The 16,784-nt window shown below is 45.8% G+C and overlaps 1 protein-coding gene across 1 annotated transcript in view; it reads left to right on the forward strand.

The window, feature by feature from the left end:
* RILPL2 (Rab interacting lysosomal protein like 2) overlaps positions 1-16,448 on the forward strand; it is a 27,709-nt gene extending 11,261 nt beyond the window's left edge. The window contains exons 2-5 of the mRNA XM_077747947.1: positions 465-551; positions 7,426-7,577; positions 12,807-12,920; positions 15,892-16,448. Of these exons, the coding sequence (XP_077604073.1) occupies positions 465-551; positions 7,426-7,577; positions 12,807-12,920; positions 15,892-15,916 (378 nt within the window). The 3' untranslated portion in view covers positions 15,917-16,448. The remainder of the gene's footprint in view (positions 1-464; positions 552-7,425; positions 7,578-12,806; positions 12,921-15,891) is intronic.
* Positions 16,449-16,784: the final 336 nt, after the last annotated feature.

Consider the following 16,784-nt stretch of genomic DNA (forward strand, 5'->3'; position numbering starts at 1 on the left):
GTGAGTACCCACGGGCCTGCAGCCCCTGGACACAACCACAGCGCCTAGCCAATCCGCAGATAGAAGCATTCGGAGAGGTACATTTATTGAGCACTTACTAGGTGCTGGGCCCTGGGCCGAGTGTTGTTCTGAATCTGGGCCTTACAGCATTTTTGACGTGACCTAGAGCAGAGGCTCTCCAGCTTTAGCGTGAGCGGAATCTGGGGTGTTGGTTAAAACACACGTCGCTGGGCCCCTGCCCCAGAGTTTCCGATCCGACAGGTCTGGAGTGGGACCTGGGAATCTGCATTTCCACCAGGTTCCATCAACATTGTGAAAATCTCGACCTAGAGTAAGTAATAAATTCTAGGGGAGAGAAACCAGTGCCGAGACCACCTACAAGAATGTCCAGAGGGCTTTTCTTCAGAATTGTGCCAAACCGGAGCAAACACAGCAGAAGAATGGATTTTACATTTGCGGTATAGTCCCACAGTGGAATAGTGCACAGCAGGGGAGAAGAGCCACTGTGGACACCACCTCACCCGTGTTACACGCGCAAAAGAGAGTCCGCTGTGCGTTTATGTGAAACTGCAGCACAGGCAAAGTAACCTGTTTCCATAGAAGACAGATTGGTGATAACCCCAGGGAGGGGAGAGTTGGGGGAGGGAGCAGGGGGGAGGTACATGGGGAGCTCATCCGGGCGTGGTTACATGGGTGTATACCTATGTTAATAATTATCGAGCTAGGGGCACCTGGCTGGCCCAGTCAGAGCAGCGTGTGACTCTTGATCTCAGAGGTCATGAGTTCAAGCCCTACTTGGGGGTAGAGATTACTTAAAATAAATAAGTTTTTAAAAAAATCATCCAGCTATAAACTCAAGATTAGTGTATGTATATTTCTATTTTACAGAATTACCCACTATATCACTACCCAATATTAATGAAACAGAAATTTCAAGAAACAACTTACCCTAACTCACCCTTATTAAACATGATGTACAATCACACTTGCCTATTCCATTTTTATGATTTTTTAAAAGTATTCTTTAATCTAAATTTTTTTTCTTTAATCTTTATTTATTTTTGAGAGAGAGACAGAGTGAAAGCGGGGAAGGGGCAGATAGGGAGACACAGTATCGGAAGCAGGCTCCAGGCTCTGAGCTGTCAGCACAGAGCCCAATGTGGGGCTCGAACGCACAAAGTGTGAGATCATGACCTGAGCTGAAGTCCGCTGCTTAACCGACTGAGCCGCCCCTATTTTTATGAGTTTTAAAATTCTTGTTGCAATTGATTGAGTTAATATCATGAATTACTAGTGGTCTCCAGCCAAAGTTAAAAAAAAAAAAAAGCTGTTCTAAGTGGACCATCTCACTGAATCCTTACTGTTAGCATATCCATTTTATAGAAACGGAGGCATAGAACAGTTAAGTAATTTGCCAGAAGACTTACTTCAAGTAAGAGAAGAAGGCAGGATTTGAGCTCAGAGATACTAGTCTTAACCTCTGCACACTAAGTGCAGACTTTTGATCTTATTTGTTGGAATGACATTTGATGGGGACTCCATAGGGCTGGATCATGGGGCTGCAGAGGTTAAATTAGCCAGGAGCCTGTGCCCACAGAACTCACATCTAGTGGGAGAGCTAAGCACCCTCACCTCCGGAACTACAGTAACCACATCACAAACCAAGAAGTGTGCCGGGAAAGGACAACAGAACAGGGCCGCTGACATTCACAGGGAAAAAAGTGAAGGTTTCTGGTCGCTTCCCTGGCACACCTTTATTTCACCCACTCATACGTCATGATGACAGCAGTGTTTGTAGATAAATTTCTGCTTCAGTGTGTCCATCATATGAGGCGGTTGAGTGTCATGAGTATCATTCGTAGCCTGGCTTTGGAGACTCGAGAGAAGTTGAATGTCTTTGTCAGGACGGCTCAGCTCGCATTCTGAGCTCTTTCCTGCCACCTCCGGCTCTAGGAACAAGGATACAGAGGGAGCCCCACACGGACCATGTACAGGCTGTGCCCAGGGCCCGGGGGGTTTCCTGCAGGGCCCGGGGGGTTTCCTGCGGTGGGGCACCGCGGACAAGCTTTATCAGGTGGCAGATGAGATGGCATTTCCCTCCCAAACCATAAGCCTTAAGAACAGGGGTGGGGAAAAGGGCAAAGAGAAAGAATGTTTAGCACCACTAGGCAGTTCATAAAAATACATCTTCTTCTTTTCTTTCTTTTTTAAATTAACTTTAATTGTAAAGTACACATAAAATTTACCACCCTAACCATTTTTTTAAAATTTGTTTAATGTTTTATTTATTTCTGAGAGAGAGAGACAGACAGACAGACAGAGTGAGCAGGGGAGGATCAGAGAGAGAGAGGGAGACACAGAATCTGAAGTAGGCTCCAGGCTCTGAGCTGTCAGCACAGCGCCTGATGCAGGGCTTGAACCCATGAACCGTGAGATCATGACCTGAGACGAAGTCAGACGCTTTATCAACTGAGCCACCCAGGTGCCCCCACCCTAACCATTTTTAAGTGCGCAGCTCAGTGCAGTGGCGTTGAAGTACATCCACACTGCTGTTGCAGCCATCACCACTAGCCTTGCAGAATTCTTTTCACCTCGCAAAACTGAAACTCTGTCTCTATTAAACACCAGCTCCTTATTCCCCCTCCCCATGTCTTTCTTTTTAAATTTTTAATGTTTATTTTTGAAAGAGAGAGAGAGAGAGAGACAGTGTGGATGGGAAGGGGGAGAGAGAGGGAGACACAGAATCCCAAGCAGGCTCAAGGCTCTGAGCTGTCAGCACAGAGCCCAATGCGGGGCTCGAATTTAAGAACTGTGAGATCATGACCTGAGCCGAAGTCGGACGCTTAACCAACTGAGCCACCCAGGTGCCCCATCCCATGTCTACTTTCTGTCTCCATGAATTCTCCTATTCCAGCTACTTCATGTAAGAGAATTGTATGTGGGGCACCTGATTGGCTTTGTCGGTTAAGCATCCGACTTTGGCTTAGGTTGTGATCTCATGGTTTGTGGGTTCAAGCCCCGTGTCGGGCTCTGTGCTGACAGCTAGCTCAGAGCCTGGCGTCTGTTTCAGATTCTATATGTCCCTCTCTCTCTGACCCACCCCTGTTCACGCTGCCTCTCTCTCTCAGAAATAAATAAAAACATTTTTAAAAAATTTTAAAAAGAGAGAATTGTGTTTCCTGTTGTCACTGGCTTATTTCACTGAGCACAGTGTCTTCAGGGATCATTCATGGTGTAGCAGGTGGCAGAATCCCCTGCCTTTTAACAGTTGAATAATAGTCCATTGTGTGGAGATCTCACTTTCGTTTGTCCATGAATCTGTTGGGGTGGATGCCTGGCTTGCTTCTACTTTTTGACTAGTGTGAAGAAGGCTGCTCTGAACATGGAGGTATAGATATCTCTGTAAGCCCCTGCTTTCACTGCTTTGGGTATATAATTAGAATTGGAATTGCTGGGGGCACCTGGGTGGCTCATTTGGTTAAGTGTCTGACTTGGGCTTAGTTCATGATCTCACTATTCATGAGTTCGAGTCCCATGCTGACAGCTCAGAGCCTGGACAGCTTTGGATTCTGTGTTTTCCTCTCTCTCTGCCTTCCCCTGCTTACACTCTGTTTCTCTCTCTGTCAGAAAGAAATAAACATTTAAAAATTAAAAAAAAACAACAACTGTATTTGCTGGATTATGGGATAATTCTGTTTTTAATTTTTTAAGGATCTGCCATATGGTTTTCCATAGTGACTGCACCATTTTACATTCCCAACAGCAGTACACAAGAATTCAACCTCCTTTCAATGCTTGTTCTTTTCTGTTTAGTTTGTTTACAATAACCACCCTAATGGGTGTGAGGTAGTTTTTTCCTTTCTCTTTTAAAAATTTAAGTTCAGGGGCACCTGAGTGGCTCAGTCAGTTAAGTGTCTGGCTCTTGGTTTCTTGCTTTAGGTCATGATTTCACGGTTAATGGTTTTGAACCCCATGTCGAGCCTGCTTGGAATTCTCTCTCTCTCCCTCTCACTCTTTCTGCCCCTCCCCTGCTCTCTCTCTCTCTTTCTCAAAATAAAGAAATAAATTTTAAATAAATAAATAAATTTTAAGTTCAAAAGGTAAAAATATGTTTGCCTTGAAAACTCTACCTTCCCACTTCTCTCCACCCCCAGCCACCCACTTACCCTCCCTGGAAAAAATTAAAATGATCAGTTTCTTGTGTATCCTTCCAGAGATACTTTATGTGAACGGAAGCAGATATGAAAATATTTTTCCTTTTTCCCACAAATGGTATTATAACATATACCCAGTTCTGCCTTTTGCATATTTTCAGTTCACAGCATGATACTTGAATTAAGTCAGAGTGAAGAGCTTCCTCATCTTTTAATGGTTTGAAAACTTCCCTTGTACAGCATTTTCAATTGTTCTGCCTGAGAGCGCATAACTCAAAGTTCTTAGTTGCCCAAGGGGATTGTGATTCTAATCCAAGAGGTCCGTGCCCTTGCATGGGAAAAAAATATACTTTCATTAACCTCCAACTGAAATGGGTCATTTTCTTCAATTGTGAATGTAGACAGCAAACCACAGTAATATCAGCAATACCTGTGGCAAAATCACCAATGGGAACCACAGGTATTTTCATGCCCCGTAACTAAATAGTTCCCATCTTAAAGCTTTGTTTTTGTTCAGTATCTTACCAAGTCTGCATCTAGATCACATTATTATTTTTTAAAGTTTATTTATTTTGAGAGAGAGATCTAGGGAGCAAGCCGGGGAGGGGCAGAGAAAGAGGGAGACAGAATCCCAAGCAGTCTCCGCACTGTCACCACAGAGCCTGATGCGCGCCTCGAACTCATGAACCGTGAGATCATGACGTGAGCCAAAAATCAAGAGTCAATGTTTAACCAACTGAGCCACACGGGTGCCCCTAGATCGCCTTAATTGATAAAGAAGCAGATATAGGGGTGCCTGGGTGACTCAGTCGGTTGAGTGTCCAGCTCTTGATTTCAACCCAGGACATGATCCCAGGGTTGTGGGGTTTGAGCCCTTCTTCAGGCTCCCTGCTGAGTATGGATCCTGCTTAGGATTCTCTCTCCCTCTGCCCCTCTCCCTGGCTTTCATTCTCTCTCAAAAAAAAAAAAAAATGATAAAGAAGATATATGTCAAAGTATTTATATACCCACACAAAACACAAATACGTATATGTATACATGCATATAGAAAAATAATATTTATGTGTATTATTTATTCACTCAGTTTTTCTCAACTATTTGAGCAGACATTACTTTAGTTGCAGGATTAGTAGAAGATTAGGGTCCTTTACCCTAAAATCTCACAAGACGTACTATTGCATCACCACAGTAAATGATCAAATTCAGGGGAAAAAAAGTGATAGAATACTAAGATCTAAGATACTATCCCTATTCAAAAATTCATGATAATGTCCTTTATGGCATCTTCTTTCTGCTGCAGGATCCAGTCCAGGGTTACACGGTACCTTTAGTTGACACATCTCTTTAATCTGGAAGAGTTCCTCAGCTTTTCCTTGTGTTTTAAACCTTGACATTTTTTATTATGTATCAGTTGGTTTGTAGAATGTCCTTCAACTTAGGTTTGTTTTGATGTGTCATGGTTAGATTTAAGTGATACACGTTTAGCAGGAAGAGATGCTGTGTCCTTCTCAGTGCATTGTATCAGGAGGCACCTGATTCAGCTTGTCATTATTAGTGATGTTAACTTGCATCACTTGGTTAACGTGGTGTCTTCAAGATTTCTGCACTGTAAAAGTGCCTTTATTCCCTCTGTAATTTATAAGTAGTTATGGGAAAATGCTTTGAAACTGTGCAAAATAGTCTATTCCTTAACAAATTCTCACCCAAAAGTTTTCGATCCATTCTTTAGTCTTGCCTGAATCAATTATTACTAAGTTGGTTGCAAACAATGATTTTTTTTTTTTTTACTCAGTCATCTTCTGCACTTATTAATTGGCCTTCTGCTGTAAAGTATGAATTCCCCTCCTCCTCCCCTGTACTCATCAGATCTCTCCAGAGACACAGAACCAATTAGGGAAATAGCTGCCAATATAAAGAGGATAGTTATTTGAGGAATTGGCTCATGCAGTTATGGAGGCTGAGAAATCTTAACTTACAATCTGCAGTTTGCAACTTGGAGAACCAGTAAGTCCTGTGAACTGGGGGTGGAGGGCTGATGGTGAAAATCCTGCTCTGGATTCAAAACCCCGAGAACCAGGAGTGTTGACGTTTGAGGGCAAGAGTAGAAGGGACCCCCCCTCCCCGTATAAACTGACAGAGCTCAAATTCACCTTGTTTCCCCCTTTCCTTCTATGTGGGCCCTCAGTGGATTTGATGATGCCCACCCCACACTCCCCCCCCAGCCTCCCCAGGGAGGGCCATCTGCTTTACTCAGCTCATCAAACGAAATGCTAATATCTTCCAGAAATACCTTCACAGACACACCCAGAAATGTTTAACCAGCTATCTGGGCATCCCCTAGCCCAGCCAGTAGACACATAAAATTAACCATCACATCCCCATTAATTAGTTAATTTAGATTTGAAGTATGAACTCCTGAATTCTCTTTTTATGTGAACTGTTATTGTCCGTCCCTGTTATTATTTACTTTGATACTCAAATTGTTGTCAGTCTGGCCAGTGGCAGCTCCTTCAAACTGTCATCTTGACATTCTGTTCCCTTCCACAAGGAAACGTCCCAGGTTCATCTTAGAGTTTTCCTGTTTCAGCCCTGGAATCAGCCATTCTCCAAGGAGCCTTGGCTGTTTCCTTGGAGAATGGTACTTAGAACTTATGCTTTTTTATCATTAACCAAACACTTCCAGCAGGCAGCATCCCATCCGGTGGGGTGCCTGAGAGAAACAAAACAGAATGTTCCTTTCTGGAGTACACAGTCCCTCGTTTTTTGTTTTTTGTATTTTTAAAGAAAAAACTTTGGGGGCGCCTGGGTGGCTCAGTCAGTTAAGCGTCTGACTTCGGCTCAGGTCATCATCTCATGGTCCATGGGTTCAAGCCTTGCATTGGGCTTTGTGCTGACTGCCAGCTCAGAGCCTGGAGCCTGTTTCAGATTCTGTGTCTCCCTCTCTCTCTCTGACCCTCCCCTGCTCATGCTGTCTCTCTCTCTTTCTCAGGAAAAAAAATTTTTTTTAATTTTTTTAAAAAATAAAAAGAATTTTAATGTTTATTTTTTGAGAGAAAGAGGGTGCGAGTAGGGGAGGAGCAGAGTGAGAGGGAGACAGAATCTGAAGCAGGTTCCTGTCAGCACAGAGCCAGGCGTGGGGCTCGAACCCACGACTGTGAGATCATGACCTGAGTTGAAGTCAGACGCTGCTTAACCGACTGAGCCACCCAGGTGCCCCAACAGTCCATCTTCATGAGGAACCTGTAAAAGCGACCAACATCTTTTCTTACAGGTAAACCTGGGACCAGACAAAATGGTGGTTGACCTGACAGACCCCAACCGGCCACGCTTCACTCTACAGGAGCTGAGGGATGTGCTCCAGGAGCGCAACAAACTCAAGTCCCAGCTGCTGCTGGTGCAGGAGGAGCTGCAGTGCTATAAGAGGTGGGGCTCTGCTGCCGTGGGGACCCCTGCGCCGCAGGGTCAGTCCCCGCCTGGAATTCCGTGATGTGCTTGTTTGTTCGTATGTCCACTCGGCCAGTTTATCGGAGACCTAGTACACGCCAGACACTATTCCTGGGGAGTAGCAGGGAACAAAACAGAGGAAGTCCATGCTAGTCTAGGGGGAAGACAAGCAACCAACAAGGAAATCTGAAATGGACACGCAGGGTAATGGCGACAAGTGGTCTAGAGAATGTAAAACAAGGCGACATGGGATGCCTGGGTGGCTCAGTTGGTTAAGCATCTGACTTGATTTCGGCTCAGGTCATGGTCTCATGGTTTGTGAGATAGAGCCCCGCTCCACTCACAGTGCAGAGGCTGCTTAGGATTCTCTCTCTCTCTCCCTCTCTCTCTGCCCCTCTCCCACTCACTTTCTCTCAAAATCAATTAAGGAACAAAACACAACATCTTTAAAAACAAGGTGAGGGGCATCTGGGTGGCTCAGTCAGTTAAGTACCAAACTTCAGCTCGGGTCATGATCTTCTGGTTTATGAGTTCAAGCCCCGTGTCAGGCTCTGTGCTGATAGCCTGCTTCAGATTCCATGTCTCCCTCTCTCTCTCTGCCCCTGCCCTGCTCGTGCTGCTGTCTCTCAAAAATGAGTAAACACGAAAAAACTTTTAAAAACCCCAACAAACAAGGTGACATATGACAGCAAAGTGCTGGCAGGTGGAGGGGTCCTGTTTTACATGGAGCAGTCAGCAGAGACCCCTCTGAGGTCAGTGACAAGAGGCAGCCAACCGTGTAAGGATTGGTAGGGCAAAAGTGGAGCAAGAAGTGCTAAGAACCTGACGTGGGAACGATCTTGGCCAATTTAAGAGACCCAGCATGGTGGAGGTTGGAACATGGGTAGAAGTGTGCCTTGTGGGCCACAGGAAGGAGCTCTGATTTTATTGTAAGTGTAATGAGAAGTCTTTGGAAAGTTTTAATCAAGGAAATGACAAGATCCAGTTTACCGTTTTAATTTTTTTTTAATGTTTTATTTATTTCTAGGAGAGAGAGAGACAGCGTGAGCAGGGGAGGGTCAGAGAGAGAGGGAGTCGCAGACTCTGAAACAGGCTCCAGGCTCTGAGCTGGCAGTCAGCACAGAGCCCGACGCGGGGCTCGAACCCACGAACCGTGAGATCATGACCTAAGCGAAAGTTGGACGCTTAACTGACTGAGCCACCCAGGCGCCCTCCCAGTTTACTGTTTTAAAAGATCAACTTGAGGAGTACCTGGCTGGCTCAGTCCATAGAGCATGCAAGTCTTGATCTCGGGATCGTGAGTTCAAGCCCCATGTTGGGCATAGAGCTCACATTAAAAAAAAAAAGGTATAAAATAAAATAGCAGTATGGTAACTTGATAACTGAACTACTTGGTTATGTCAGAGAATGTCCTCGTTTCTCAGAAACACACACTGAAATATTTAGGAATAAGGGGGTAAGATGTGGTTCAGAAGGAAGACAGATGGGTGGATGGGTGGGTGGGTAGATGGATGGATAGATAGGCAGGTAGGTAGATACAGAGACAAACAATTGGGAGATTTCGTTAAAGAGTACATAGGAAGCCTTCATACTAATTTTACAATTTTTCTGTAAGTTTCAAATTATATAAAAATTAAGTTATAAAGGATCACAATAGGGGCACCTGGCTGGCTCAGTCGACAGACTGTGCGACTCCTGATCTCAGGTTGTGAGTTCAAGTCCCATGTTGGATATGGAGATTACTTAAAAATAAAACCTTAAGAAAAAAGATCACAGTAACATGTGTAAGGAAAAGATTGTAGGACAAGCAAGAGAGGCAGTAAGAAGCTGTTGACATGCTGGGTTTGGACTGTGCTGTCTCCATCTGCATCCTGTTTCCCAAAATATTTTCTTTCATGTTGTCACTTCTTGAAAAGGGGGTTCTGTGGTTAAATAATTCGAGAAACTGTGGCGTTAAAGCAGTTTCCATTAAAGGCAGAAGAAGGAAAGACCAAGAGAATAAAAAACTGAGCGCCAGCTAATATGTCTCAATGTATATCACATGCCAGGCACTCTGCTAAGTGTATTCGAAGCATCATCTCCATTAGTGCTCACAGCAAGGTGAGTGACAGTAACGTTACCTGCAAGGTGTTCTTAGGTTTAGTGAGGTCAGGACCTGCCAAAGTCCCACGGCTCATGGCGGCAACAGTGAGTCATGACCTCAGACAGCCTGATTATCAGAGCCTGTGCTTTTAATTATTGGCCATGTTTACAAGTAAGAACTTAGGCTGATTCAAAACAAAGCAAAGTCCAAATGATACCACTCTTTTCCTTTAACCGCCCCCCCCGCCCCATGACATTATCTTTAAATTCGCTCAAGGTAGAATCATTAAGAAGGCAGCGCTACAGTAAAAAAAAAAAAAAAAAGTTCTAGCAAACCGCATTCAGAAGGCCCGAGTCCTGCCGACGGGAACTTAATTGTCTTCCATCTGCAGAGGTTGGAACCGCATTAATGGAAAGACCTGTCTGTATCTCATTCAAGAAGTACTTCAGACACAGGTGGTTAAACACAGGAACAGCTAGATGGCTGGTGCTGGGGCAGCTCGTTAGCAAATAAAGAGACACACTTTATTTCTAGTTCTGAATTCCCAGCGAACAGCAGCCGTGCACATCCTGTCTCGTACAGGCCAGGCCAGTAGTCAGCAGGACTCTGCTTACTCACGTGGGTTCTACATTCTGGAGAAACTAGCATGCCCGCTGAGGTGTTCTCCTAGCAACTGCGGCAGTTTGGAGGTTCAATTTCTACTGTACTTGGTTTGTTTTGCTTTGTTTTGTTTTAAGTAGGCTCCATGCCCAGTGTGGAGCCCAGTGGGGGGCTCGAACTCACGACCCTGATATCAAGACCTGAGCTGAGACCGAGAGTCAGACGCTTAACCCACTGAGCACCCCAGGCGCCCCTAATGATGGTTTTGAATTGAGGCAGAGGTGGGAGGCTGCTTCCAAAGATGGCCATGATTTTTCCCATCCCGAGTGCCTTTTGCAATGAGACTTTTCCAACCTGAAGAGGTAGAGTCTGTTTTCCCCTCTCTTCAAGTCTGGGCAGCCCAGTGACTTGCTTTAACCAATGGAATGGAGTGGAATCGATGCTCTGTGGCTTCTGAGGTGAGGGTGCCGGGAGACCTTGCAGCTTGCTTGTGAGGAAGCTCAAGGCGGTCCCATGGAGAGGTCACACGAAGGAGAAGTGAGGTGCCCCAGCTGTGTCCAGATCACCCACCAAGCCAACCCTAGGAAATGGAGCCATCATGAGAAATCAAAAATCGTCCTTGTTTCAAATCACTGTGTTTTAGGGTGTTATGCAACAATAGATAACGAAGAAGAGGGTTTTATTAATAATCAATTAATAGTGTATTAATATTAATGCTATGGTAAATATATATATAATAATATTGAATAATAAGAGCTCATGCTTTGCAAAGGAGAGAGAAGAATGAACCCTGCTCTGTGACAGTCATACCTAAAGAGGTGTCTTAGTCAGCTGGGCTGCCATAACTAAATACCATAGACTGGGTGGTTTAACCGACAGGAATATTTTTTTCTCATACTTCTGGCAGGTAGAAGTCCAAGATCAGGGTGCCAGTATCCTCAGTTCTGATTCTTCCTGGCTTCTTGCACATGGCAGAGAGAGCAAGGCCTCAGCCATCTCCTCTTACAAGGGCTCTGATCCAACCATGACTCCCCTCCCCCCCATGACCTCATCTAAATCTAATTGTCTCCCAAAGGTCCTATCTCCAAATATCATTACACTGGGGCTTAGGGCTTCAACATATGAATTCTCAGGGACATTATTCAACCTGTAGGGAGGGGGAAACACCATGGACATAGGTGGGGTGCCTAGGTGGCTTAGTCAGTTAGGTGTCTGACTCTTGATTTCAGCTCAGGTCATGATCCCAGGGTTGTGGGATTGAGCCCCAAGTTGGGCTGGAAACTGCTTGAGAGTCTCTCCTCCCCCCGCCCCTCCCCTGCTTGCATGTACACATGTGCACCCTCTCTCTCTAACATAAAAAAGTTTTTAAATTTGGGGGGTGCCTGGGTGGCTCGGTTGGTTAAGCCTCTGACTCTTGACTTTGGCTCAGGTCATGATCTCACAGTTCGTGAGATCGAGCCCCATGTCTGGCTCTGTGCCGACAGCACGGAACCTGCTTGGGATTCTCTCTCTTCCTCCTTCTCTCTGTCCTTTTCCCCCACTTTCTCTCTCTCAAAATAAACAAACTTCAAAAAATTAAAATTAAAAATTTTGTGAAATATTTCCTTGTGGTCAGGTTTCTTTTTGTTGCAAGTGACAGAAACTTGATTCAAACTAGCGTAAGTACAAAAGGGAATTTACTGAGCCACGTGGTTGGGAAGGATCTTGGGATTGCCTTCAGAAATAAAGAAAAAACTGCAATGAAGGTCTCAGGATTAGAACCACAGACTTGGTGCCTCTTTCTTTCCTCCTTGCTTCTCTTTGTTTGTTGGCTCCATTATCCTGTGTTGTAAACACACCTGCTAGGAATCTTAGAAACATGGCTGCTGGCGATCCCAGTTGACCAAGTGAGAGAGAACAGCTTTCTTCCAGCTTCTGTACAGCAAGCCCAGGGAAATACTCTGGTCCTCTTTGAGTCAACTGACCTCAATATGTTATCAGTCAATATCAAGTTAGCTCTTATTACCATATGACTTACTATATATTTTTTCACTTTATTTATTTATTTATTGACTGCTTCCTTCCCTAGTGGAAACATATGAACTGCATGATAGGAGGTAATTTTGCCTGTTTTGTTCACTGCTCCAGTGCTTTGGCACGGTATGTGGCTTACTAAATATTTGTGGAGTGAATGGTGCTGTGTAAAATCTCAATCACTCAACCGTAGAAGGCAGTCACTTGTATGATCCTCCCTTTATTGGTTAGAAAATCACGGCCTCAGTTAGAGAACTGATATGTGGTCATATTCCTAAAAGGTGGAGAAGGTTGAAGTACTAGCCAATGCAGTTAGACAAGAAAAGGAAAGAAGAGGGAGCAGCACTGGAAACGTGGGAGGAAGATTCTCATTATTGGAAGCAGAATCTCTCTGACTCTAGCTTTCAGTTATTAGTAACGTAATAATAATTTTTAAGACCCTTCACTTTCAGAGCTGCACAGGCAGAAGGCCTGCACTAAAACAACCCATTTATCCGTCCCCTTTTCCCCAGTGGTCTGCTTCCACCAAGAGAAGGCTCAGGAGGACGAAGAGAAAACGATGCCCGTGTCGCCAGGCCCGGCAATGCCAGAAGTAACAAGGAAGAGAAGACCATCATAAGGAAGTTGTAAGTTACCTTGCTGCCCCACTACCACCGAATAATTGCTAAAGGGAGGAGTGGGGGCCCGAGGAGGCCGGCCGGCTGCCCGGGGTAGAGGGGCCCTACTGTCCGGCCAGGGGCGCAGCAGCTGAGAAGAAAATTCAGAGCTGGAGTATTACAATATCTGTTAGACAGCAGTCTAAGCACTTAACATACTTTGAGTCATGGACTCTCAACAGTGACCCTAGGAGGCAGAAACTGCCATTATCCCCGTTCTGCAGGTAGAAAAATAGATACAGAGAGGTAAAGTCATTCGCCTGAGGTGACACAGACAGTAAAGAGCAAAGTCAGGATTTGAACTCAAGGAAGTTCAGAGTCTACACTACTGCTTCCCTATCATCTAATAATACTACAACCAAAAGAAAAATAATTATTATTATTAGAATTTAAGGGGAACTCATGGGGTGCCTGGCTGGCTCAGTTGGTAGAGCATGCAACTGACTCTTGCTCTTGGGGATGTGAATTCAAGCCCCATGTTGAGTGTAGAGTTTACTTAAAAAATGTAGGGTTGCCTGATTTAAGACCTCTCTTCCTTCCAACTTTGGAGGACCCTGTGTCTCCCAGCATTGGGCCATACAATGCACTTTCCTTTCACTACGCCCTCCATGTTTATGCTCCCTCGTTAATCCATCATTTCTCTGGGTGCTAAGCCTCCAACCGTAGATTGTGCAGTACGTGTTTAAAATTCAGATTCTCAGAAGTCAAGTCTCGGATGAAGCCCAGAAGTCTGGATTTCTAATAAATCCCCCAGGCAACTCTGATGTGGAGAACCCTTGGCCCACACTTTGAGAGGTGCCTTCTCAGTCACCAGGTGCCCTTACACGAGGCACGCCTTTCTCCTACCCTCCTTGAAGCAACCAGCCCGTTTGGCGTAGCTGCTTCGGGAAGCTCTGGCCTGGAGACAGCTACCTGCCCCCGATCTCTTGCACAAGAACTGAGAAGCTGCCTCCGTCAGGGATCTCAAACTCAAATGCCTACAGGGGCCAGGCACTTAATATGGATGAGTGATAGGGGTGTTGGGTTGGGTGGGGGGGCATTTGCCAGGGTCCTGGCAAGAAACAGATCACACACTTAAAAGGGGTGACTGAAAAGATTTAAAGAAGGGACATCTTACAGATGTGGTCGGGGTTACGCTCTGGGGAGTCCTAGAAGGCTTCCATGAGGAGGTGACATTCAAACTGGGCCCTGAAAGACCATAAAGACTGAGAGAAGGGCATTCTTGGCAGAGGGAATAGCAGGTATAAAGGCCTGAGGCAGGAGGTGAATGGAGGGGAGGCTGGAGTGCAGGGGAGGGATGGTGAGGGTCCCACTAAGGAGCTTGAATTTCACCCTGAAAGAACTTCGGGAAGACATCAGGTTTTAAGCAGGAGAGCCACATGACCACATTTACGTGTAAAAGCTCACTCTGGCTGCTTTGTGGAGGCGGTGTGGGGACATAGTCACAGCAGGGCCCAGGGGTGTGTTTCTTTCCCAAGGAAGCCTCTCCCGGGGTAAAGTAATAAAATGAAACAGTATCTCCATTCCACACCAGGTGTCATTTCTGAAGGTGTTTATTTAGCACTTTTATTGGCTGGACATCCCATTGTAAATAAGGCTTCCAGAAGACATAAATTACTGGTTACTTTGTTCCTCTTAGGAGAGTTCTTTGGGCCCTTTAAATTTTGAGCCTGATATGGCAAAAAAAAAATAAATAAAAATAACAGAATAAAAAAGCCAGCCTGAGGTCATATATCTAATGAGCAAGAGGCCACAATTTCATGGTCAGACCAGCTTATTGAGTGAATGAATGAATGAGTGAATGAATGAATGACTTTCTGAGAAAGTAGGTCATATGCCAAGAAGATTTGTCTGTGTCCTGAGGACAACGGGGAGCCACGGAAGGGCTTAAGCTGCGGAATGACTTAGCTCTGCTGAGTGACATGGTCATCCCGGCTGCTGCGTGAGTGGATTCTAGGGGGTGGCAGGAAGGCTGTTGTGTTGACGTCGGGGGGTGGGGGGCAGTGGAGGAGATGAGAAGTGTTGGGATTAGAAACATATTTGGGGCCTGATGACTAACGTGTAGCAGATGGGGGGGGAGGAGCTGAGAACAACTCCCAGGTTCCTGGCACGAATGACGAGGCGGGCGATGATGTCACTTCCTGAGATGGGGTGCTGGTGGGTGCAGGCAGTAGGGACAGGCTCAGGCTCAGGGGAGAATGGCCTGGATCCGAATATGAGTCCAGCGCCCGCTGCAGCCACTGCTAGCAGAGCCGCTCATGGTCCTCAAGCGTGTGGTCTTTGACAAGAAGCACGAAGCCACCTTCCTGTCATGGGCTTTCCAGCCCACCAGCCAGCGCTGAGTCTTCCTTGTAGCTGCAAGTAACAAGCGCTGACCCTGAGTGTTACCATCAACCCCCAGGCAGCACGCTTCCTTTTCAAAACTTTGCATGGGGGGTGTGGGGAGGGAGACGCTGAGCGTTTGGTATTCGTGTCTCAGGGGATATCTGTATGTTTGATCTGAGAATTTCCATGCCGATCTTTACTCATGGCAAAGCTGTCTTACAATTGGAGGTCACATGCACGCTTCCTCCACAGTAAAACCTCCCGAAATTAAAAAAGGCGTCAGACACCGTCTTTCAACACCGTGATTTACATGGGCTCTGGGGTCCTCCACCTCCTGTTCCACAACTTACTGTGTGACCTTGGGCCTGTTACTAAACCTTGCAGGGCCCCCGTGTGCTAATCTGTAAAAGAGGGACGTTGACGGTACGTGGCTCATCAAGCTGTTATGAGTGTGAAATGAGCTGATGGATGGAAAGCCCCTAGACAGTGTCTGCCCATAATGAGCCCTAAGCAAACGTTTGAGTCCATGGCCTGCAAGAGCCTCTTACGGACTCTGCAGGGCTCTGCACCCCTCGTTTCATTCGTGGTGCCCTCTGACCCCTGTCTTCTCACACAGGTTCTTTTTCCGATCCGGGAAGTAGACACAGGCCTAAGGCCACGACGAAGGCAGGGGATCTCGGACTCAAGAAGGCAAAACGCCACGACTTCCAAACGCATCTCTCCGCGCCACGTGTGTGCACTGTCCTTGCTCATTTGTTTCCCCTGAAAGCCACCGAGGAGGAAGGAGGGGAGGCTCTCGTGATCATTATCTGTGTGGCCGCAGAGCTGGACACCCCCGGAGGCTCGGCCAGGGCAAGACAGGAGAAGGAAAGCGAAAGGGAAACAAGACCTACTTCCTGCTCCACTTGGGCCTCCCAGAGGGCCCTCCAGCGTGCAGATGCGCCTTCCATTTGTCTGGTCCCACAGGTGACCTGGTCTCTCCCACGTAGTAGCAGCAAAAATACATGAGCCCACAGGGCGAGGGAAGGAGAAAACGCAGGGAAAAAAATGTTTATTGACATTCCATTCCAGTGATGATCTCACGGATATGTAGGGAATATTCTATTTTGCTTCATGAGACTTTATATGATTTTACATGATTTTGTATCAAAGTAAAATGACTTTTATACTTTCTCTGAGTGCTTTAGAGTGGTCTCTTAGAATTACGTGACCTTATGTGATGGGCTTTAACCGTTCAGACCCTCCGGTGCCAAATCTGTAAATTGTATGTATGTACATACACATATGCAGACGCTGGTATATATACGGTGCATGTATGTCGCAGGGACTCTAAATGACACACCAGTATTTTGTGTGTTGTTCTGAGAGAAAAAGTATGCTGCAAATTATCATTATTTTTTGACAAAAGTTTCCCAAGTAACCAAATCATCTTGAGAAAGAAAGAAGAGCAAAGCTGCAGGTACAACAGTCCCAGATTTCTTGATACACCACCAAGCTGCGGTGATCAAA

This window comes from Crocuta crocuta, unplaced genomic scaffold, assembly GCF_008692635.1.
Source record: "Crocuta crocuta isolate KB4526 unplaced genomic scaffold, BGI_CrCroc_1.0 scaffold29, whole genome shotgun sequence".
NCBI lineage: Eukaryota > Metazoa > Chordata > Mammalia > Carnivora > Hyaenidae > Crocuta > Crocuta crocuta.